Raw genomic sequence first — 26,463 nt, forward strand, 5'->3', positions numbered from 1 at the left:
ATAATTACCGCGGTATAAAATCTCCCACTTGAACACATCAATCTCCCACTTTGGAAAGCAAAAACTCCCACTTGGCATTCAGAAAAAGTTGGGATGTCTGATTAAAGGTTTGACTTTATTAAAGTTATTTTCATAATTAAAATCAGCGAAATCAGCCCATGATTTAAAAATCTTCTTTTTTTAAAAAAAATAATTTATAATTGATGATTATTTCATTATTGTGAGATAAAAATCACTCATTTTTCATATGAAGGCATGTACTAATATAGTCTTTAAGAAATTAAGAAAAGAATTTTAGAAAATAAAGAAATGTAGACAAATATGGCTCATTTTCATAAAAACAAGAGCTGTCGGAGGACAGCAACGCTCGACTATTCAACAGCCTTGTCAATTGAATGAATACAAAAGTTGAAAAAGGGGCATAATTTTGTAAAATGCAAAGTAGAGGTATTGAACCTCTGTACTGCATGTCATATCATGACAGTGAACAAGTGTGTGAAGTTTCAATCCTTTCCAATTTGTGGATACTGAGATACCAGCTTACATACAAAAACTTAACAAAAAACTGCTAAGTCAAAGGGGCATAATTTTGTAAAAATGCCAAGTAGAGTTATGGGACCTTCACAGTGCATGTTAGATCATGACAGTGAACAAGTGTGTGAAGTTTCAATCCATTCCAATTAGTGGATACTGAGATATCAGATTACATACAAAAATTTAACCAAAAACTGCTAAGTCAAAAAAGGGGCATAATTTTGAAAAAAAAAGAGAGTAGAGTTATGGGACTTGCTTAGTGCATGTCAGATCATGACAGTGAACAAGTATGTGAAGTTTCAATCCATTCCCATTAGTAAGTACTGAGATACCAGCTTACATACAAAACCTTAACCAAAATTTTCTAAGTCGAAAAAGGGGCATAATTTTGTAAAAAAGCAAAATAGAGTTATGGAACCTGTGCAATGTAGATCAGTTCATCACAGTGAATAAGTGTGTGAAGTTTCAATCCATTCCCACAAGTGGTTACTGAGTTACCAGCTTACATACAAAACCTTAACCAAAAATTTCTAAGTCGAAAAAGGGGCATAATTTTGTAAAAAAGCAAAAAAGAGTTATGGAACCTGTGCAATGTAAGTCAATTTGTCACAGTGAATAAGTGTGTGAAGTTTCAATCCATTCCCACAAGTGGTTACTGAGATACCAGCTTACATACAAAACCTTAACCAAAATCGGGACGCGGACGCGGACGCAGACGCCGACGCGGACGCCGACGCATGGGCGAGTGCAATAGCTCACTATTCTATGAATAGTCGAACTAAAAATCTTACTATCGCGAAAATAATCGTATTTTAACATTTTAATAGGTAATTAAGCGTTACTACATTTTGAAATTGCTCAATTCAGTTTAAATTAAAGCTTAATTATAATAATGACGGCATTCTTAGATGATTTTCAGGCATATCATTGAATGGGGTCGAAATGTCCTAGGAGTTGGGGTTGAAATGTCTTGGGGTCGAATTGTCTCTTGGGGTTGAAATGTCTTGGGGTCGAAATGTCTTGCTAGCGAATACGGAACTTCCGTAATCCTAGAATCGGAGGCTAGGATTACGGTACTGTAATCGTAGCCACTGCCATACTACAAGTTATTTCCTATGATAGACCACACCACAGAATCATACAACACCATGGAAGCATATGGTCTTACCGAATAACTGATCCCGTGAGGTGTTCGACATTAACGGATGATAGATAGATAGATCTTATTAGTCCAAAGTCGCGTCGCGAAATTATGTTACAATCACATATTTCGATTAAAAAATCTACAAAAAAGTAGTGATCTATTTCCTTGAATTGAAATAAAATAGGTAAAAATGTTCCTGTTATATACTTCTCTCTTTGAAAAGTGTCTTGATGCCGGCAATCTGTGATATAAATCGGATTTAAATTTTAGAATTGTGAAAGTGACAAATTGGTAATAATAACGACAACACCGCCCAGACAAACCGGAGTGATCACAAACAGATATATCGCGTTTTTGCCAGCTATTTCAGGTGAAAGTGACTTATATTTTATAACTGTATGTGAATTACATTTCTGTTTGTTGATAATGAATAACAATACTTGCTGACAATGAAAGAAACCAGAAATATTCGCTAATCACGTTTGACGTATTTCGGATGTTATCGATTTCGGATAAGGAAGTCTCTACGACTTAAAGTAAACCCTGGGAGAGAAAATACCAAGGTCCCAACTGGGGGTTAAACCCTGGACCTCATGATCCATAGATATGCCCTCTTACCACGTCCCTAAAGGGTTTACCCAACAGCAAGACTGTTGGAAGTGGCTTATAAACTTACTATCAAGTGCTACACTTCTCACCCTTTACTTTTCAGAGCTCACCAGCTCTCCAGGATGACACTCTATGCCCACGGCATAAATCCGTCAAACAATTGTGACACCATTAAAGTAAACCCTGGCAGAGAAAATACCAAGGTCCCTACTGGGGCTCAAACCCCGGACCTCATGATCCATAGGTGGACACTCTAACCGCGTTGTTAAAGCATTAACCCAACAGCCCTATAAACCTACTGTCACTACACTTCGCTCCCTTTACTTTTCAGAGCTCACTAGCTCTCCATATTGACCCTCCATGCTCACCGCATGAGTCCATAAAACATCCTCGTAGCCATTAAAGTAAACCCTGGGAAAGAAAATACCAAGGTCACTACTGGGGCTCCAACCCCAGACCTCATGACCTGTAGGCGGACACTGTAACCGTGTCACTAAAGAGTTGTGTGTGTGATTGAGTTTAACGTCTTTTTTAATAATTTTTTAGTCATATAACCCAACAGCAAAGCTGTTGGAAGTGGCCTATAAACCTACTATCACTATACTGTAAGAATACATATCTTTTCTACTCACAGTTTTTTGCTAGCTAGACCTTTAAATAAAAAAAATAGACTTATCCTACTCATCATGCAATATTTTTGTGCAATCTTTAAGATTAATTCCCATGTTAATATAATTATTGCAATGATATTAAATTTTGTCTTTGATCTATTTTCCTTCTTGCATCTAAAAATCTTTGATAATATTTTGAACCACTACTTACATCAATTCTTCTAATAGTAATTTCGAGTGCACTGTCAACAGACAGCTCTTGTTTATCATTTACATGAGCAAGGAAAAATTTTTACTAATTTTAGGGAAAGATGGTCTTCATTTATTCTCAGTTTATACAAACTTCTTCTCCACAAGTAATTGCCAGCTTCCCCACATGAATCAGAGGTGGCGGTCCGGAGGACGAATGCTTTCAGACACAATGTCACATATCAAATCGTCACGGAGAACATACACCCAAGTCTTCCTAAATTGGTTATCTCTTTTTTATCAGATGCCTGGACAAATGTCATAGGACATAGAGGCCTTTACAATTGGAAAAAAATGTGTCGTTATTTCGTAGAACAGCAAAATGCAGAGTTGTTGCAAAGTAAAACTTTTTAATTATAAATGTTTTCATTTAAGTAAAAATTGGTCAGTAATGTATTAGAATATATTGCCTTGTGTTACAAATGTTTAAGGTTTCATAGGTACAGTCTTGTAAAAAAAGTGGTAAAAGCTATATCTTTGTCTTGGAATTTGTGTGTGTGTGGTGGGGGTGGGGGGGAACATACTACTTGCCATTAAGATTGGGGCAAAATGCTGGCTTCGAATCAGTTCAGGAAAGAAACACCATAGGACAGTGATTTTTTTTTGCGCCGATTTGACTCCGAAATCGGTGTCTTCCCAACTGACAAAAATGGTCAACATTCCCTAAAAATGCTTAAAAATTCCCCAAAACGAGATGATTTTTCTCAATTAGATTGATTTCTTGTGAAAGTTGAACTAAAACGATGCAAATAACCATAAAAATTCCGACTCTAATTATGGTTTATTCGCAGAATTTTGTTGCAAACTCGAAGCGTGTTGTTTACATAAAACGGGTCACGGCATAGTACGGCATTTAGTATGACTTTCATCACGGTCGCTAAAGGTCATAATGCAGTAATTCGTCAAAAATGTGCTTCCGTGGTGTAGTTGAAAGAAGTCCCTAATAAATAGACCCTAATTTTTCCATTTTTCGCGCATTGGCGCGTAAATCGGGGGCCAAATGGGCATTATTTCACTTGTGGAATGAATTTTACATAAAATAGGACACTTTTCATGCTAATATTCGCATGTTTTCGAGTTGTTTATATGAAAACGAAAGTAGGGTGTTTATTCTGCGGACCGCTTTGTGAAATGCAGCAATATGAGGGTACCTGACTTCAGTTGACTTGCATTTCACTGCATACTATTCAACACCCCTTTTTCTTTTCGTTTTCTTGAAGCAAATGTATGGTTATCTTGTGGAAAATAGGTCTAGGACGGAGTGAAAATTTAGAAACTGTAACAAAATTGTTCTGAAGCTGAATTTTATATGAAACAAAGAACAATTTCTTTTATTGGCATATAGCCTAAACGCTTTTTCATGCGTCAAAATGAGTGGGAAAAAATTGTTAGAAACTTATCTAAATTACCGAAAAAAGTCGCATAATTCCAAATATTATAGTAAGAAAATAAAACTTAAACACGCCATCAGTACTCCGAACATTCGAACATCTTTTGGTAAAGTTAAAGAGAAATTAAATTCAAATCAAACGTCAGAAAAAGCAAAGTGATCTGTCCAAGAAATCTGAGTCCCCACAAAATGACCCTCAGAAATCAACAGAAGCTCATGGTGACCCTAAGCTATCTGAGCCATCAGATCCTGTGACATCAGAAAATAACCTGTCTGTCCTGTCTGTTCAACCTTAGTGCATACTTGAATTATGAAATAATTTACCTTAAAATAAAACTTTTCAAAATGATTTCTTTATTAAGGTTTGTTAATTTTTGCCAATTTTGAAGTTTATCGCGCTAAAAATTCCCAGTTAAAAAGGCATGGGCTGTTGCCAAAAAAAGTAAAAAAATCACTGTAGGAATGGCTAGTCATCCATGACTGAAAAATTATAGTGGTTTTCCTACCTGAGAAGATAATATTGTTCTTCTAATGTTTCAGGGTATCATGTTCAAAGCAGGTGGTAAAGCTGAAATAATTCGCTCCCAGCAGAAAGATGAATATTACCTGACCTATTTGAGGGGGTTAGCTGCTGATGTTGTTCACAACATATTTGGTATGAATTTCTTCCATATTCTGATACATAGTGTTCCAGATTTGCTGAATTTTGCTGTTTTCTTTATATCTACATATACAATGTAAGCAAAGCTGCCTGCAGTTTTAGCATCAATACTTAAACAATGTCTGCAAAATCATGTTTAAACTTTAAGACAGAACATGATATCTTGCCTTTCATTTTCACCCTTCATTACAACAAATATATGTTTAAAATTAATTAAAGACAATAGTTCTTTTCTCTATGGTCTCTGTATTAGATATGAGTGCTGCATTGTGAAAACTAACGTTAGGGCTTTGCAATGGCAAAGATTCAGATTGATGTACATCCATACTTTTCATTTATTAGTTTCAGCGCTTTAATATTTGCAAGTGATAAGCAAACAGTTTTGATCTGGATCAGAATGCATGGATGTGCAGGTGGATCTGGGTCCATAATGCTCACAAAACCGTTTCTTTGATTTCATATATTCTTTCTTTTTCTGGTAGAAGACATATTTGCGAGACTGAAACAGAACTTTTGTTATATCTTCAGGACCAAGAGTTTGGATTGGTTGGAGGAAAGAAGTAGAAATCCTTGCTGACCTAGGGTACTTCCTGCTCACTACATTATCTGGTTAGTAGCTTGTTTGCTTAAAATAACAGAATACAAAACTATAAATCAAGAGAAATGAGCCACGCTGTGAGAAAACCAACATAGTGTGTTTGCGACCAGCATTGATCTGCGCATTCTGATCAGGATACATGCTGTTTGCTGTCAGAGCCTATTGCAATTAGAGAAACTGTTAGCGAACAGCATGGATCCTGACCAGACTGCGTGGATGTGCAGGCTGGTCTGGATCCATGCTGGTCACAAAACCACTATGTTGGTTTTCTCATGATGCAGCTCAAGTCAAGAGAAATGTTCTCTGTTATGATTGTAATAAAAACATTATTACATACGTGTATTCATTTCTGTTGTCCATTAAGTTGCAGTGGAAGCAAAAACGTCAATATTTTTTCCATGATTTCTATTGATGCTGAATTTAATATCCGTTGTGTGATGCCATTTTGATGAGTGTCTTTGCATTGATTTATTAATATTTTCAATTCTGTTCAGGCTATTTAACAAATTTATAATATTTATACAATATCTATTTTGTGTAGATATGTACATAATAAGATGAATCATTACTAGCGTTGAATGAGAAATATGCACTCATTCTTTAGCAGAATGATATTGCACTCCTGAAGTTGCGCAATATTTCTGCTGCAAAACTGGTGCATATTTCTCATTACATAACTAATAACCTAAAAATATATATCTGGTCATTCATGTTCTAGTTCTTATTCATGATTGGAGGTTTAGATTGTCCTTAACTTGTGGAAGGGGCCTCTGTGGCCAAGTGGTTAAGGTTGCTGACTTCAAATCACTTGCCCCTCACCAATGTGGGTATGAGCCTCACTTGGGGTGTTGAATTCTTCATGTGAGGAAGCCATCCAGCTGGCTTACAAGAGGTTGGTGGTTCTTCCAAGGTTTCTGCATGTGATGAAATAATGCATGGAGGGGAACCTGGGGTCTTCCTCCACCATCAAAGCTGGAACGTCACCATATGACATAATTGTGTCAGTGCAATGTTAAACCCAACAAAACAAACAAATTAACATGTGGGGAACAAGTTAGTGATGATAAATAACATGGGATCTTTCATATTAGATTTAATCATTTGCAAAAGTGCTAAAGAAACCAAAACATCCAGACAGTATGGTCAGTTTTTAGCTCACCTGAGCACGAAGTGCTCTAAGGTGAGCTTTTGTGATAGCCATGTGTCCGTCGTCAACAATTTCACTGTTAACACTCTAGAGGTCACAGTTTTGGCCCAATCTTAATGAAGCTTGGTCAGAATGATACCCTCAATAAAATCTTGGACAAGCTTAATATTGGGTCATCTGGGGTCAAAAACTAGGTCACCAGGTCATATCAAAGAAAAAGCTTGTTAACACTTTAGAGGTCACAATTTTGGCCCAATGTTAATGAAACTTGGTCAGAATGTTACTCTCAATAAAATCTTGGACGAATTTGTTATTGGGTCATCTGAGTTCAAAAACTATGTCACCAGGTCAAATCAAAGGAAAAGCTTGTTAACACTCTAGAGGTCACAATTTTGGCCCAGTCTTAATGAAACTTGGTCAGAATGTTACCCAAAGTTACAAAACCAAATTTGAGGAACACAGTAAAATTTTGGACGAGTTCGATATTGGGTCATCTGGGTCAAAAACTAGGTCACCAGGTCAAATCAAAGGAAAAGCTTGTTAACACTGTAGAGGCCACATTTATGACTGTATCTTCATGAATCTTGGTCAGAATGTTAATCTTGATAGTCTCAAGGACAGTTTGAATCTGGGTCATGTAGGATCAAAAACTAGGTCACCAGGTCAAATCAAAAGAAAAGCTAGTTAACACTGTAGAGGCCACATTTATGACCATATCTTAATGAAACTTGGTCAGAATGTTGATCTTGACGATCTATAGGTCAAGTTCAGATCTGGGTCAGGTGGGGTCAGAAACTAGGTCACTAGGTCAAATCAAAGGAAAAGCTAGTTAACACTCTAGAGGCCACATTTATGACTATATCTTCATGAAACTTAGTCAGAATGTTAATCTTGATGATCTTTAGGTCAGTTTCGAATCTGGGTCATGTGGGGTCAAAAACTAGGTCACCGGGTCAAATCAAAGGAAAAGCTAGTTAACACTTTAGAGACCACATTTATGACCATAATGGAACTTGGTCAGAATGTTTATCTTGATGATCTTTAGGTCAATAGGTCAGGTGAGCGATACAGGGCCTTCATGGCCTTCTTGTTTTGTTTTCAGCATACTGTATTAGCCAGTACAGTTAGATATAAGTAACTATGGATCTAGAGGTCAAAAGTTCGATCCAAAGGTTTGATGTATGTTCTTCATGACAATATGATGGTAGACAGTGTATCTTAAATCATTTAGTCCTACACAACTGAGGTTTGTGGAGAAGTTGTCAGTTACTTGTATGAGTACTAATGAACCTGATGTCTTGTGGCAAAAAGTGATCCAATTGGTCTTTGAGTCAATCATTGATTTTCTCTGAGTATATGGCCCTTGGTTTCCTACTTTGTTGAAATGACAAACAAATGATGACTCCATATTATTATTATAACATTGGGTGGATGAATCTTGTCTTGACATTTTTTTAGGATTTCAAACAATAGGTGAGGAGTATGTTAACATTATTCAAGTGGACCATACCAAAAGACAGATACCATCACCATTGGTAAGCTATGCAAACATGTATTTTTGTCTGCTGTGTTGATACTTTCACCATTGGTAAACATGTATTTATGTTTGCTGTATTAGTACCATCATCATTGGTAAGCTGTGCAAACATCTATTTATGTTTGCTGTATTGGTACCATCGCCATTGGTAAGCTGTGCAAACATGTATTTATGTTTGCTGTATTGGTACCATCGCCATTGGTAAGCTGTGCAAACATGTATTTATGTTTGCTGTATTGGTACCATCGCCATTGGTAAGCTGTGCAAACATGTATTTATGTTTGCTGTATTGGTACCATCACCATTGGTAAGTTTTGCAAACATGTATTTATGTTTGCTGTATTGATACAGTCACCATTGGTAAGCTATGCAAACATGTACTTGTGTATGCAGAATGTTTATAACATCACCATTGGTAAGCTATGCAAACATGTATTTATTGTACCCCCCGACAACAAAGTTGTAAGGGGGGTAATACTGGTTTCAGGTTGTCTGTCTGTCTGTCCGTCTGGCCGTCTGGCCGTAGACGCAATCTTGTGCGCACCATCTCTCCTTATCCCCTTGACAGAATTTAATGAAACTTCACACAAGTGATCAGTACCAACAGTAGTTGTGCATGGGGCATGTTAGGTTCATTTAGAAAAAAAAATTGCAGAGTTATGGGACTTTGTTTTTTTGTTACTTTACTATATACATAGACACAATCTTGTGCGCACCATCTCCCCTCATCCCCTTGACACAATTTAATGAAACTTCACACAAGTGATCAGTACCAACAGTAGTTGTGCATGGGGCATGTTAGGTTCTTTTAGAAAAAAAATTTGCAGAGTTATGGGACTTTGTTTTTTTGTTACTATACTATATACATAGACACAATCTTGTGCGCACCATCTCTCCTCATCCCCTTGACACAATTTAATGAAACTTCACACAAGTGATCAGTAACAACAGTAGTTGTGCATGGGGCATGTTAGATTCTTTCAGAAAATTTTTTTGTAGAGTTATGGGACTTTGTTTTTTTGTTACTTTACTATATACATAGACACAATCTTGTGCGCACCATCTCTCCTCATCCCCTTGACACAATTTAATGAAACTTCACACAAGTGATCAGTAACAACAGTAGTTGTGCATGGGGCATGTTAGGTTCTTTCAGAAAAAAAATTTGCAGAGTTATGGGACTTTGTTTTTTTGTTACTTTACTATATAGTGTATACATAGACAAAATCTTGTGCGCACCATCTCTCCTCATCCCCTTGACACAATTTAATGAAACTTCACACAAGTGATCAGTAACAACAGTAGTTGTGCATAGGGCATGTTAAGTTCTTTCAGCAACAAAAATTGCAGAGTTATGGGACTTTGTTTCTTGTTAACATACTATGTACATACAGTCTGCATATGCAATCTTGTGCGTGCCTAATCTACCAAACCCTTACACACAGTTTAATGAAACTTTACACAAGTGATCAGTACCAACCCTAGTTGTGCATGGTGCATGTTACATTCTTTTAGATAAATATTCTGCATAGTTATGGGACTTTGTTTTTTGTTACTATACTGTATACATACAGTCTATATACATACAGTCCATATAATTATGCAATCTTGTGTGCATCAAATTGCAATGTACTGTGTCAGTGCATGCGGGGGGTACATTCATCACCTTTAGTGATAGCTGTAGTTTATGTTTGCTGTGTTGATACCATCACCATTGGTAAGCTATTAAAAAACATGCATTTATGCATTTGGTGTTGATTTCTTTTTTCTCTTCAATCACATTTGAACATTCTGTACTGTTCTATGAAATTGCTGTATTCTTTCTGAATTGAACTCACAAAGCTTTTAAGTTTTTATTATCGAACATATTACTCTGTTCTATTTTCAGAGGCGTGGTTTCATGGTTTTCCTCCATGTTCTTACTCCATATGGCCTCCGTAAAGTATTCGATTGGCTGGAAAAGAAATTAAGGTCACATGATAGTCAAGAGATTCCCATGGAAACAAGAGAATTTCTACTCAAATGTATTCCAATTGTAAGGACTGTTGTGCTGTATGTTCACAGACTACACATGGCAATGTTCTATCTGAAGGGCATATTCTACCATTTAGCAAAAAGGATAAATGATGTACAGTATGTAAGTGAATTCCATGCTTTGAGGTTATGAAACTGAGTTTAGGAACCAGTCTCAGAATGCAGGCCTGCCATTGGTCAATTTCAGTAATGAACTCTAAGTCGTCCGATCAGATGCTGGAGTTAAGAGACTGTGTTCCTCAAATTTGGTTTTGTAACTTTGGAACCTTGTTGTTCGGATAATTCATGAAATTGTACAGTTGTATAATAAAATTTTGGTATATATTTACATTTTACAAGTAGGAGTTTCACATTGAATTTTGATATTTGAACACATTTTCACCATGTAATATCTGGGCACATTAAAATTCATTCTTATGCTTTCTGAACCCCCACCACAGCCCCACCCCATCCCCACCATCCTCACCCATCTTTGCTCATTGTTGGTTGGTCTGTCTGTTGTAGCCTTCTGTCAGACTGTAGAACAAAGATGAGATTGAAAATGGTTTTTCCTCAATAACTTAAATATGCTGTGGCCTACAGTCATCTACAATCATTATCTTGTCTTCTTTACCAGGTATTAAATAAAATGATTTCACACATACCCAGTTGCCTCTGACAGGTCGTCATGGGTTGGGGGTGTAGATGTGTTTTACAAATAGCTCTTAGTTTAGCTTTAATATAGCTAGCAGATGATTTACAAAACAACAAGTAAGGTTAAAGTTTATAAAGCTTTTAACTTCATGTTATAAACAGATAAACAGGTAGCTGTCAAAATGAAAAAAAAAATTGTATAATCAGATGGTTATAGAAATATTACTTTCAGTGCTAAACCTTAACTTATTATGGTCAAACCCATAGAGGGAGGTAATGAAAACAATGAATTCAGTAAAACTTTCTTCTTTGCTATTAATCAAATATTCAAACCAGTTATAAATATATGGAAAAAAAATAATACTACCAGTAATACTGGAAATATGATTTAAAAAGAAAATAATATATTTCATGCTCAGTACAAAACAAGAAATATCTTTAAAAATGATGGTCGGCGAATTGTAATAAGGATAGAAGTTTATGAATTTTTCATCTAACATTCATCTTTGATCTAACATTTTTCAAATTGCAAAACTAAACACCGCACTTTAACAATTTAAATGGTTCTCTTTTAATTTTTCACAAAGGTTTCGTAGGGTTGCAATTTTGTTTCATTTATCCTTAGACGAATTACAGCAGTAGTTTGATGAAGATTCATGAAGCGGTTCATGAGAATAGGTCATTAAACGTGTTTATATTTTTAGCTAAATTGGTCCCTATCCCCATTTGTAACAAAATAGCAGAGACCTTACGATATTGTTACACATAGAGTTTGATAAAAATCCATTACATTTTAGTGGTTAATGCGAAGAAAGGCATATCTACTTTTAGCTATAGTGGTCCCTAATAGGGCCCAAGTTCCTATATAAATAAATTTGGAAGAGGACCTTATAATGATGCTCGAGACCAAGTATGACAAAGATCCACCAAGCTGTTCATGAGACGCTGTATAAAGGCATTTCTAGTTTTAGCTCTAGCAGCCCCTAAAAGGGGTCAAATGTCCCAGCTGAACAAAGTTGGCTGCGGGCCTAAAAAAGATGCTACAAATCAAGTTTGATTAGAATACATGAGAAAAAATCAATTAAAGGATTTTTTTTATTTATTATTTTTATTTATTTCTAAAATAGGCCAACTGATCCCGCTTTAACAAATGCATATTCGCTATTCATGAATCTTTGGACAATGACGTCACACCTATAACAAAGTGAAGGTCAAGCAAAACATACAATTGTAATTATTTCAGTATTTCTGTTTCATAAGCAAAGTTTGACCGTAGTCATATCACATAGATAAACTGTATGCAGCATACCTTCATTTCAGTGTAATGAGATTCAGTCATTATATAGCATATATATAATAAAACAGATTTCAACTGAGTTCAATATTTGCATACCATACTAAAGAAAAATATTCATATATAATAAATCAGTTAAATAATTTATAACAAATATATCAAAGCAAACAAGTACTCATTTTAATATGCAATCTGAATAAGCCAAAAAAGCAAGAAACCTTTCATATACAGACGACAATGGTATCAAGGAAAATCTTTTAAAAGGCACTTCTCTACATAAAAGACTCTTATCACACCCTTATTCATGTGATACGCAGACCGTATTCAGCTCTTTCTTTAATTTGATATATGTTAGTATTTGAACAGGTTTTTATCATATTTATTAAACTTACTTATCATTTTGAGATAAACAATATTCTTGCTAAATATACTGAGCCAAAGTTAGATTTAAAACTGTGAACAGCATCGTTTAGGATAAACGCTTTGTCTACATTTCACTCAGCGTAGCACAATCAACAGAGTGAAAGAAATTGCCACTCTCGTCCAATCAGGCAGAGTGTTGCATAAATCTTCCGTTTTGATAAATTATCTATAATGCGTTATCAAGTAGTTTGATTTGCAAATTGAAGTCACATGGCATTGGTAACGAAAACAAATTTAGACGGCGTTCGCCGAAAAAATGTTTCACCTAACAGTATATTTTATACATTCAAGTGCATTAGGACCCTGTAATAATAAACTTAAGGATATATATGTCATTGTCATTTAGGAACTATTGTGGTTATTTGTTTTGAACAATAGTGACTTGTGGTAAGGAGAAACTAAAATGGTGCTAACTAGGAAAGTCAATGCACTCCTATGTGCAGATGGCAGGGGTTTAAGTAGAGGGTGAAAGTTGCAAGTTAGAGTGGGTTCTAGGGGTCTGGCCCTTGATGAAACCCATAAGACAGTGATCTTGATAATGTCTTCTGTTTTGATATTGCTTCCATAGTAGTGTGTAAGTTTCAGGTAGGAAAAGCCATTTAATGAGGACACAACCTCTGGATTTAAAATTAAAAAGGGTGAGGGACAATTCAATTTGTTCCTTGACATTTGAGCCGCGCCATGAGAAAACCAACATGATTGTGGGTTTGCGACCAGCATGGATCCAGACCAGCCTGCGCATCCGCGCAGTCTGGTCAGGATCCATGCTGTTCGCTTTCAAAGCCTATAGCAATTAGAGAAACTGTTAGCGAACAGCATGGATCCTGACCAGACTGCGCAGATGCGCAGATGCGCAGGCTGGTCTGGATCCATGCTGGTCGCAAAGCCACTATGTTGGTTTTCTCATGGCGCGGCTCATTTAATTTCTTGAATTAATGGTACCATGTATAGAGTACTAGTAGAGAATGACTTTGGTGCCTTCGATATGTAAATAAACTACTAAAGTGCCTTTGAATGCGTTTATCACGAAAAGGGCGCTGTATAAATCTGGTGTAATGTTGTATTAAATGAAAATTTTCAATGAATCATCATGTTTTTACAGTATTGTAATGATATTTATGTGAACACATTTATGTTAATGTTTTCAGATACAGTATGCAGCACGGTCGACAGTAACAGAGGACACTGTATCGCACAGCTTCAAGGTGCTGGGTGGGATCACACTGGCACAGCTGATTGGCTCTGGTCTGCTAGGCACTTACAGATACATCAAAGATAGGTCAAAACATAAAAACCTTCTAGCTTCAGATGAACAGGAAAAAGAAAGGTACTGTATGATGAACTTTTATGGTTTTGTCCCAAAAAAAGTTGTTTAATAAATAAGATCTCAAATTTTAAAGATAAATTAAAATTGAATAACTTTATGTGCTCCTTTGGATGTAATCTTAGTGTTTGACGCAGCGATGAAATCCACAAAAAATTGTTATTGCCCCTTATATATTTAAGGTTTTATAGTGGGTTTTTTTGTGGTTTGAATTTTTCAAGACCAATTTACCTCCCTTGATTCAGTTGGACGGTATTTGAATGGCTTATGAGACTTAGCTTTCATTAGACAAAAATTCAGTTACAGTCGAGACTGTTTTAAGAGACCGACTTTGGGAAGCAGCGAAAAAGGTAACATATGACAGGGAGTCTCTTAAAACAGTCTCACTTAACAGGATGACGCTGGTTTCATATATTTTTCCTATTAAAGTATATGAATATCGGATACTTATATATTGGTCTCTTTTAAGGTAGGAGTGGAAAATGATTAAATACTATTTCTTTAATTGCATATTGATAAAATAAACATTTTTCAAATAATTTGCATCATTCGTATGATGTTGATAAAACAAATTTAAGCTCATGATCTGGCAAGAAAATAAAGGGGAGCAGTAAAATATAAATGTTCCATTTGAACTACTTACACACTGAGGTTTATGACATTTATATTTTTGTGTACTAATTATTCATTGTCATTTATTCGATTATTGACTGCATCTTTAATCTGTGTTTACTTTGTCGTTTCCTGTTAAATACTGCCATATTTTTGTTTCACCAGGAATAAAGTTAATTTATGCACCGACTCCGAATTCTTCAGCGACTTTATACGCTGGTTTTCCCTAATCGAACAATTCAAGTGCCTTAACACGCTGTTCTAATGTCAAAACATTCCTTTTTTATGTTTTTCATCAGCCATTTTTTGTAAACAAATAAGTTCTTGTCTCAAACAACTTCATGCGAGATAAAGAACCGTTCAACGGTAACTCTGTCGTGTAAAATTTTGCGAGGGAGCGTCTCAAAGTCGCTGAAAACGGTCTAAATATCGATTCGGGAGCCTGATTTCACAGTCGCTTGTCGCGTAAGACAGGGGGTTGCTTAATTCAGACTCTTTTAATAGTAAATTGCATCCGGAGCATAAAATAGGGTCGAATATGACAGGGAGTCGCTAAATTCCGGGGGTCGTTAAGGCAGTCTCGACTGTATTTTGTTTCTGATTATAAACCAAAACAATTATCATTGTTTCTTTATTCTCTGTTCATAGTGCCAGCTATGTTAGTGAAGACAGGAAGTGCTCTCTATGTCTGGAGGAGAGAAAACACAGCTCAGTAACACCATGTGGTCATTTATTTTGTTGGAGCTGCATTCATGATTGGTGTTCCAGTAAAGTATGTACTTGTTGAACTTTGTGTTAATTGTTGTCTGATTTTGTCTATAACTAAAATTTTGATTCTGACTGAAGTTAACCTGAGATTATTACATTCATGTTATGAGGTTGTTGCACGCTGACATAGCTTTAGAAAGTGGTCAGTCTTTGTCATTAGATAAATAATCTGATATAGTTGTACAGTAGCAAAACTGTTAATGGGAAACTAGCATTGACTTCGACATTATCCAAAATACACCCAATATTTTCTCAATATGGAAAGCACAAAAACTATGTCATTCATCCTCCATCTCTGAATCTAATTCATGTGGAGAAGTTGGCAACTATTTACAGAGAACATGTTATGCCTTACTACCTGCTGTTACATAACAGAAGTACTGTTGAAAAATGTATCTAAACAAAAAAAACAACCAAACAAACAAGTGTCGGTTTACTGAGTCTTGATTTCCAAATTTCAGCTTATTTTCTGTTATATTTCTGTTCAATTTCAGTCTGTCTGCAGTAAAATCAGCAGGTTATATGAGGGATTTATTTTCCCTTTAATATTTATTAACTGTCTGCATTTGTAAAAAAATAAATATTTTTGTGAAAAAGCTGATGTAAATAAGTTGTGTAGTGTAATTAACAAGTTGGCTAAATACAGAATACCGGTATTACCCATGTCACGCCCTCCCTGGAACATCCCCAGGCCTCCATTATTCATTCATTAAAAGTTTATTACTATAAGTTTATGTTAACTGAAAGATATACAAAAAAATTCTACAACCTTAATAAATCCTCCCTCCCCTGGCCCCCACTTTTTGCCAAATGTAATGCTCCAGGAAAGCATAATACAGAAAAATACACATGTCAAGCAAATATTTTATCCCCCACACAAGTTCCAGTTTTGAAATCAGCCTTTCAGACAATTCAGTAATTTACAGTAATGCCAATTTTAGTTGAGGGGTTCACTAACTGTTAAAAAACGTTTGTTTTTCAGGCTGAATGTCCTCTTTGCAGAGAAAAGTTTGAACAACATAGAATTGTACCGTTGCAGAATATGGATCCACCATAAACGAGACTTTAAACTTGAGCACTCAATACTGTGATATCATTAATATTCATGGGTCACTAATTTTCATCCTAGAGTCAGTCAACAAAATGAAATCCCAACAAACAAGTAAAATCCCCACTTGTTTTATGTCCAGAAGTTGAAATCCATGAATTATATCCCCAGTAAAATAACTGTTTGGCTCAAAGCACAGAAATTCATGCCCAAGTTTAATTATTTCACGGTATAGACCTTGAGCATGACTGTGATAGATATATTGACAAATTATGAAATGGTGCTTATTATGATTTAATATGTTCACTTGATTTAAGGTTATGAGTGATGTGTATTAAGATATCCATTTTAGTTATTGGTTACAAGAAAGATAGATGATTGAGAAATGACTAATTAATACATTTGTTTTGAAAATGTCTTTACTCGTAGATATTTTCAGAACTTGATTTTAATAAAGCAGCAGTGCATGAATCTATGTATGTAGTAGATAGGTGAAACGGTTTCACTTTGAAAGAAAGACCATTAGAATTTGAAAATGTATAAATGTAAAGAAATGTTCTTGTATCTGACATTAACATATGTTCATAGAATTGGCGCGATAGACTTGTGTGGTGGATTTCTTTGTCTTTTTCTTGCCTTTATGGATAATTATGTCTCCCCCAGGAGACATATTGTTTTTGCCCTGTCCGTCCGTCCGTCACACTTCATTTCCGAGCAATAACTGGAGAACCATTTGACCTAGAACTTTCAAACTTCATAGGGTTGTAGGGCTGCTGGAGTAGACAACCCCTATTGTTTTTGGGGTCACTCCATCAAAGGTCAAGGTCACAGGGGCCTGAACATTGAAAACCATTTCCGATCAATAACTAGAGAACCACTTGACCCAGAATGTTGAAACTTCATAGGATGATTGGTCATGAAGAGTAGATGACCCCTATTGATTTTGGGGTCACTCCGTCAAAGGTCAAGGTCACAGGGGCCTGTACATTGAAAACCATTTCCGATCAATAACTAGAGAACCACTTGACCCAGAATGTTGAAACTTCATACGATGATTGTTCATGAAGAGTAGATGACCCCTATTGATTTTGGGGTCACTCCGTCAAAGGTCAAGGTCACAGGGGCCTGAACATTGAAAACCATTTCCAATCAATAACTAGAGAACCACTTGACCCAGAATGTTGAAACTTGATCGGATGATTGGTCATAAAGAGTAGACGACCCCTATTGATTTTGGGTCACTCCATCAAAGGTCAAGGTCACAGGGACCTGAACATTGAAAACCATTTCTGATCAATAACTAGAGAACCACTTGACCCAGAATGTTGAAACTTCATAGGATGATTGTACATGCAAAGTAGATGACCCCTATCGATTTTGGGGTCACTCCATTAAAGATCAAAGTCACAGGGGCCTGAACATTGAAAACCATTTCCAGTCAGTAACTTGAGAACCACTTGACCCAGAATGTTGAAACTTAATAGGATGATTGATCATAAAGAGTAGATGACCCCTAACGATTTTGGGGTCACTCTGTGAAAGGTCAGGGTCACAGGGGCCCGAACATTGAGAACCATTTCCGGTCAGTAACTTGAGAACCACTTGACCCAGAATGATGAAACTTTGTAGGATGATTGGTCATGCAGAGTAGATGAACCCTAACGATTTTAGGGTCACTCTGTTAAAGGTCAAGGCCACAGGGGCCTGAACATGGAAAACCATTTCCAATCAGTAACTTGAGAACCTCTCGACCCAGAATGTTGAAACTTCATAGGATGATTGTTCATGCAGAGTAAATGACCTTATTGTTTTTGGGGTCACTCCGTTAAAGGTCAAGGTCACAGGGGCCTGAACATTGATAACCAGTTCCAATCAATAACTTGAGAACCACTTGACCCAGAATGTTGAAACTTCACAGGATGATTGAACATGCAGAGTAGATGACCCCTATTGATTTTGGGGTCAGTCTAATAAAGGTCAAGGTCACAGTGGCCTGTTCATGTAAAATCATTTTTTGGAAAATAACTTGAGAACCACTTGACCTACAATTTTGAAACTTAATAGGATGATTGGACATGCAAAGTAGATGACCCGTATTTATTTTGAGGTCACTTGATCAAAGGTCAAGGTCACAGGAGCCTGAACAGTGACTTGAGAACCACTAGGCCACTAGTGTTGAAATTTAGCGGGATGACTGGACATGCCAAGTAGATGATCCCTATTGCAGCCAACCATAAGTGTCTCTTTGACTTTCGCTCCTGACCCCTATTGACTTCGTGCCTATAGGACTTTGCATTGGGGGAGACATGCGCTTTTTTACAAAAGCATTTTCTAGTTTGAAGTAATTTTTACGTACACAGATATCACAGATATAATAATACTTTCATATGATTGCATGTTTATTGATTGAATAATTATAATTGAGTATCAGTTTTGGGTAGTTATAATTTTTCTAGTTTCCGTTGTTTCTTCACATTTGTATATTCATAATACTTATCTTAGTTTAGTTTAAACTTTTTTTTTTTTAATTCATTTCCCAGCAAATATAACTGTTTAATGGTTTTACATGTTTTTTATTAAATCTATATTTATAATCTGTTCCATTGGTCTGAAACAAAGTCAGATGATAAAATGTTTTATTACAAACTCGTTTCTTTCCCCGTGAAGATGCAATGGAACCGGAAATGTCAATATTTTTCCATACACTGACCCCTGAATTTCATATCTGATGTATTACGTAATATAATGTTTGTCATTGCAATTGATTCTTTTATTGTCATACTTATTATGGCTATTGAACAAATTCATGATATTTACATTATATTTATAGGTGTAGATAGGTATGTAATAAAAAGGTTATTATCTTTGCACTGGGAAATATGTACTCCTTTAATTAGTGGAAGAATAAAGCGCTCCTAAAGTCGCGCAGTATTTCCGCTTCAGAACTCGTGCATATTTCCCAATACAAATCTAATAGCCTATAAGTATTGACTAGTAGGCAGAGCAGAACTCGCATATTGACCTCTAACTGTAATGTCTTGACAGTTTCACATTAAAACTATAAGACCTTTTACATATTTTAGACATTTTACTGGGGGAAATAACCAACTGATACAAATGTATTTGATTTCTCTTTAATTCCATTAACCTTTAAAAATAAAACAATTAACGCCTTTCAGGCTTGGTCAATTCATGTATGAGGATTTTATCAGTCCGGAACAGTGAGTATAAGTTGCTAAATGTTCATATCAACCTCACTAAAAGACAATAATTACATATTAATTATTATAGACAAGTGGATTGAAGTGAATGTATCAGCTTTCATGTATTCTCCGATCTAACCAAATCCATATCAAAACTTCACTTTTAAAGTTAAAGTAGCTGAAAATGAATTCAAATTGCAATAAATGTGAGACATACTGACCTCCAGATTTTGTCTAAAAATGATCTTGCTTTAAAATTAAAGTTCGGTCATATTCATTAGAATATGAATTTTTAGCTCGACTATTCGAAGAATAAGTAGAGCTATCCTACTCACCACGGCGTCTGTGTCGGCGTCGGCGTCACACCTTGGTTAAGTTTTTCGTACCAGTCTACATTTTGACAAAGTCTTTTGAGATAAAGCTTTGAAACTTTCAACACTTGTTTACCATCACCATGGCCAGTTTTAGGCAAGAGCACATAACTCCATCAGGGATTTTGGCTGAATTATGGCCCCTTTTGACTTAGAAATCATGGTTAAGTTTTTCGTACCAGTTCATATTTTGACAAAGTCTTTTGAGATAAAGCTTTGAAACTTTCAACAATTGTTTACCATCACCATGTCCAGTTATAGGCAAGAGTACATAACTCCGTCAAGGATTTTGGCTGAATTATGGCCCCTTTCGACTTAGATATCTTGGTTAAATTTTTCGTACCAGTTCATATTTTGACAAAGTCTCTTGAGATAAAGCTTTGAAACTTTCTGCACTTGTTTACCATCACCATGTCCAGTTATAGGCAAGAGCACATAACTCCACCAAGGAATTTGGCTGAATTATGGCCCTTTTTGACTTAGAAATCTGGGTTAAGTTTTTCGTACCAGTTCATATTTTCACAAAGTCTTTGAAGATAAAGCTTTGAAACTTTCAACACTTGTTTACCATCGCCATGTCCAGTTATAGGCAAGAGTACATAACTTCATCAAGGATTTTGGCTGAATTATGGCCCCTTTTGACTTAGAAATCTTGGTTAAGTTTTTCGTACCAGTTCATATTTTGTGTAGTGTTTGACATATGGCTTTGAAACTTTTATCACTTGTTCAGTATAATAGTCTCTATCTGTAGGAAAGAGTACATAACTCTGTCTTATATTTTGGCTGAATTATTGCCCTTTTTGGACATGGAAATTGGTTCTGATTTCATACAAGTCCACATTTTGTCAAAAGTATTTGACATATGGCTTTTAAACTTTGAACACTTGTTTATCATCATGATTTCCATCTGAAGGCAAGAGTACGTAACTCTGACAACTATTTTGGCTGAATAATGGCCCTTTTTGGACTTAATTGGTTCACACATTGCCATTTAATGCAAGACTTATCGAAATCCACAAATACAGGAACATTGTTTGTCTAATGTATTTTTTTCTTTTGTCTGAATATCTGTAGAAATATTTTGACTCCGTTCCTCAGTCAAATCTTTGAATAGTCGAGCACGCTGTCATCCGACAGCTCTTGTTCTTTCTAAACTACCTTAAAAATGCCAGATCAAGAAGAAGAAAAAACACAGGCCGCCGCGGCAATAAAAAAAATTTACCATCTTCACCAATACTGATAAGTAGGATTATGTGTTTAACATGTTAAATATAGATAGGCCTTAAAAAAAAGATTGTTCGTTTCTGGTAACATGCTCAAAAAAAGTTAGAGTAGGTAGGTTGGTAATTTAATTTGGGAGGGGGGGGGGGCGGGATTTTTTTTTATTAAGTTTGACTTTTTGGAAAATGTTTTGTGTCAAAAAGTGAATACAGGTAAGGGGGTTTTGCCTTTAGAGCATCAGTAAGTTGATTTCTAACATCACTGACCATCTTTAAAACATAAAAAGTGCAGTTTTGCAACTTTTAGTAAAAAGTTGAATAAAACAATTCTCCAAGGCCATAAAAACATTTAGTGTCGGGCCAAAACTTTAGGGTAGGTCAGGATACAGGAAACAAAATTTTTTAATAATTTCTTTTAAGCCATATTTTTAATTAAGGCAGTTATTGTTGAGTAAAGCATTACAAACGCTTTTCTATTTTCATTGTAAAAATTAGTATAAACAAATAATTCTCGTGTTTCTATACCATATAGTCTGTCAGTACTTACGTTTCAAAGCTTTCTTAAGAAATATAGCATTAATTTCCTGACACCTAATTTTTGCTGTTGTTCTTGTTGTAGTCGTAGGATCTTGAGACCAGTGCCTTGTAGATTTAAACAAAATTTGAATGAGTGAGTTTATAACTACGTAATAAAGATTTATGCTGTCATTATCAGTCTGTTTTGTATGTTTTGATAGTATTTGATTATTAGATGATACACATTTACAATATGTTGTTTTTTTCGTGATTATAAGCAAATTGAAATAAAATGAAATGAAAAAGCTGTTGTTTATTTTGATTTAGTTGATATTTTTGGTGCATGTACAATCTCTGATTAACATGTCTATTGGACTTGGAAAATGTAGCAAAATTACTGTTTTCCGTAAACTGTTCGGAAAACCAATGAAGTAAATTCACTAGACGTTTATGTAAATCTTTAAATTGCATGCATGTTATAAAACTTTGTCACAATTATTGCCTTTTTTTATGAAAACAAAGGTATTTCTTAGTAGTTTGACTTTGTTTGCATCCCCTATCTTTGAATACTGGTACTATGGTTTTTGCTTTAAACAGGTTTTATGCCTCGCTAAAGGCGGAGACATATTCTTTTGGCGTTGGCTGACTCAACTGTGCATCTGTATGTGCGTCCAAAATTAAAAAAGCTTTTAATTCAAAAATATACATACACTAGAATAACCAAACCCCAAGAAAATATTAATTAGCACATGACTGACACAAATATTAACAACCACTCTTCCTGTAAAAGCAGAGTTTTCACCCTTGATTTGGTTAAAAAATCTAGATCTGTCAGCACAACAACACTTTCCTACATTTGTATTCAATAGCTTTGTCAATTGAATGAATATAAAAGCTGAAAAAGGGGATTTTTTTTAAAAGCAATAGCTGTCAGAGGACAGCAATGCTCGACTATATTCAACAGCCTTGTCAATCGAATGAATCAAGTCGAAAAAGGGGCATTGTTTTGTAACATTGCAACACGGTTAAGGAACTGTACAATGCATATCAGCTCATGACAACGGGCAGTTGTGTGAAGTTTAAATCCATTCCCATTAGTGGGTGCTGACATACTAGTTTACATACAAAACCTTAACCTAGGGGGCCTCCGCGGCCGAGTGGTTAAGGTCGCTGACTTCAAATCACTTGCCCCTCATCGATGTGGGTTCGAGCCTCGCTCGGGGCGTTGAATTCTTCATGTGAGGAAGCCATCCAGCTGGCTTACAGAAGGTCGGTGGTTCTACCCAGGTGCCAGCTCGTGATGAAATAATGCACAGAGGGGCACCTGGGGTCTTCCTCCACCATTAAATAAAAAAAACCCAAAAAACCTTAACCTAACATTTCTAGTCCAAAAAGGGGCATAATTTTGTAAAAATGCGAAGTAGAGATATGGAACCTGTGCAGTGCATATCAGATCATCACAGTGAACAAGTGTATGAAGTTTAAATCCATTCCCATTAGTGTATACTGAGATACCAGCTTAAATACAAAACCTTAACCAAAAATTTCTTACTTAAATTTAGCTCCACTATTCGGAGATTAGTGGGGCTATTCTACTCGCGTTGGCGTCAGCGTCAATGTGAGCTTTCTTGGTTAAAGTTTTTCGGCAACCTTTGTTTTTCTGTCATATTTTTGTTACTATTGCTTATATCTTACTGTAACTTCACATAAACATTGTCCAGCAAACAAACAAAGTATGTGCAGGGGCTGGGCCCATTATACACAAGGTCAAGGTCACCAAGGTATTATACTTAGTTTACTTTTAAGGTTAAAGTTTTTCGGCAACCTTTGTTTTTCTGTAATATCTTTGTTACTATTGCTTATATCTTACTGTTCCTTCACATAAACATTGTCCAGCATACAAACATAGTATGTGCAGGGGCTGAGCCCATTATACATAACGTCAAGGTCACCAAGGTGTTATACTTAGTTTATTTTTAAGGTTAAAGTTTTTCGGCAACCTTTGTTTTTCTGTCATATCTTTGTTACTAGTGCTTATATCTTACTGTTCCTTCACATAAACGTTGTCCAGTGTACAAACAAAGTATGTGCAGGGCCTGGACCCATTATACCCAAGGTAAAGGTCACAAAGTTGTTATACTTGGAATTATTTTCATGTTAAATTTTTTAGCCCATTATACCCAAGGTCAAGGTCATCAAGGTGTTATACGTAGGTTATTTTTAAGGTTAAAGTTTTTTGGCAACCTTTGTTTTTAGCTCACCTGAGCAATGCTCAGGTGAGTTTTTGTGATCGCTCTATGTCCGGCGTCTGTCTGTCTGTCGTCTGTCAACATTTAGCTTGTGTATGCGATAGAGGCTGTATTTTTCAACTGATCTTCATGAAATTTTGGTCAGAATGATTACCTTGATGAAATCTAGGCCAAGTTTGAAAATGGGTCATCTGCGTTCAAAAACTAGGTCACTAGGTCAAATCAAAGAAAAACCTTGTGTATGCGATAGAGGCTGTATTTTTCAATTAAGCTTCATGAATTTTGGTCAGAATGATTATCTTGATGAAATCTAGGCCAAGTTTAAATATGGGTCATCTGTGGTCAAAAACTAGGTCAAATCAAAGAAAAACCTTGTGTATGCGATAGAGGTTGTATTTTTCAATTAATCTTCATGAATTTTGGTCAGAATGATTACCTTGACAAAATCTAGGCTGAGTTTGAAAATGGGTCATCTGGGGTCAAAAACTAGGTCACTGGGTCAAATCAAAGAAAAACCTTGTGTATGCGATAGAGGCTGTATTTTTCAATTAATCTTCATGAATTTTGGTCAGAGTGATTGCCTTCATGAAATCTAGGTCAAATTCGAATATGGGTCATCTGGGATCAAAAACTAGGTCACTAGGTCAAATCAAAGGAAAAGTTTGTATATGCGATAGAGGCTGTATTTTTCAATTGATCTTCCTGAAATTAAGTCAAAATGATAACCTTAATGAAATCTAGGCCGAATTTGAAAAGGGTCATCTGTGGTCAAAAAGTAGGTCACTAGGTCAAATCAAAGAAAAACCTTGTGTATGCGATAGAGGCTGTATTTTTCAATTGATCTTCATGAAATTTGGTCAGAATGATAGCCTTGATGAAATCTAGGTCAAGTTCGAATATGGGTCATATGGGGTCAAAAACTAGGTCACTAGGTCAAATCAAAGAAAATACTTATACTCAAGATTTTTGCTCCAATTTTAATAACTGGTCACAATATTTTTTTCCATGAAATCACTAGGTCAAACATGTTTACTCTGTTTAATATGTTGTGTTATGGTGTGTTTCTCAGGTGAGCGACCTAGGGCCATCTTGGCCCTCTTGTTCTGTCATATCTTTGTTACTATTGCTTATATCTTACTGTTCCTTCACATAAACATTGTCCAGCATACAAACAAAGTATGTGCAGGGACTGGGTCCATTATACCCAAGGTTAGGGTCATCAAGGTGTTTTACGTAGGTTATTTTTAAGGTTAAAGTTTTTCGGCAACCTTTGTTTTTCTGTCATATCTTTGTTACTATTGCTTATATCTTACTGTAAGTTCACATAAACATTGTCCAGCATACAAACAACGTATGTGCAGGGCCTTGACCCATTATACCCAAGGTAAAGGTCACAAAGTTGTTATACTTGGAATTATTTTCATGTTAAATTTTTTTAGCTCAGGTGAGTTATTCTGATCGCTGCTGTCCGGCATCTGTCGTCTGTCAACATTTAGCTTGTGTATGCGACAGAGGCTGTATTTTTCAACTGATCTTCATGAAATTTTGTCAAAATGATTACCTTGATGAAGTCTAGGCAAACTTTGAAAATGGGTCATCTTGGATCAAAAACTAGGTCACTAGGTCAAATCAAAGAAAAAGCTTGTGTATAAGATAGAGGCTATATTTTTCAACTGGTCTTTGTGAAATTTTGTCAGAATGATTACCTTGATGAAGTCTAGGCAAAGTTCGAAAATGGGTCATCTGTGGTCAAAAATAGGTCACTAGGTCAAATCAAAGAAAAACCTTGTGTGTGTGATAGAGGCTGTATTTTTCAACTGATCTTCATGAAATTTTGTCAAAATGATTACCTTGATGAACTCTAGGCCAAGTTTGAAAATGGGTCTTCTTGGATCAAAAACTAGGTCACTAGGTCAAATCAAAGAAAAACCTTGTGTATGTGAGAGAGGCTGTATTTTTCAACTGGTCTTCATGAATTTTTGTCAGGATGACTACCTTTATGAAGTCTAGGCAATGTTCGAAAATGGGTCATCTGTGGTCAAAAAATAGGTCACTAGGTCAAATCAAAGAAAAACCTTGTGTGTGCGATAGAGGCTGTATTTTTCAATTGATCTTCATGAATTTTGGTCAGAATAATTGCATTGATAAAATCTAGGTCCAGTTTGAAAGTGAGTCAAAAACTAGGTCACTAGGTCAAATCAAAGAAAAACCTTGTGTATGCAATAGGGGTTGCATTTTACACTGGATCTTCATGAAATTTGATCAGAATGTTTGACTGGATGAAATCT

General features: G+C 35.8%; 2 protein-coding genes across 4 annotated transcripts in view; one reads left to right on the plus strand and one right to left on the minus strand.

Annotated features, from left to right (window-relative positions):
- Nucleotides 1–1,997, minus strand: part of LOC123553303 (ZZ-type zinc finger-containing protein 3-like) — a 26,608-nt gene extending 24,611 nt beyond the window's left edge. For 2 of the 3 annotated variants that reach the window (XM_053525103.1, XM_053525101.1), the window contains exon 1: nt 1,886–1,997. The gene's annotated coding sequence lies outside the window, so the exon portion shown is untranslated. The remainder of the gene's footprint in view (nt 1–1,885) is intronic. The other variant, XM_053525102.1, reaches the window with a different exon arrangement.
- LOC123553314 (peroxisome biogenesis factor 10-like) lies at nt 1,967–20,427 on the plus strand. The gene is made up of 8 exons (XM_045343064.2): nt 1,967–2,048; nt 5,078–5,192; nt 5,727–5,807; nt 8,402–8,478; nt 10,369–10,617; nt 14,013–14,191; nt 15,449–15,572; nt 16,551–20,427. The coding sequence occupies exons 2-8, from the start codon at nt 5,084–5,086 to the stop codon at nt 16,623–16,625; spliced, it is 894 nt and encodes a 297-aa protein (XP_045198999.2). The 5' UTR covers nt 1,967–2,048; nt 5,078–5,083; the 3' UTR covers nt 16,626–20,427.
- Nucleotides 20,428–26,463: the final 6,036 nt, after the last annotated feature.

This window comes from Mercenaria mercenaria, chromosome 15, assembly GCF_021730395.1.
Source record: "Mercenaria mercenaria strain notata chromosome 15, MADL_Memer_1, whole genome shotgun sequence".
Lineage (NCBI taxonomy): Eukaryota > Metazoa > Mollusca > Bivalvia > Venerida > Veneridae > Mercenaria > Mercenaria mercenaria.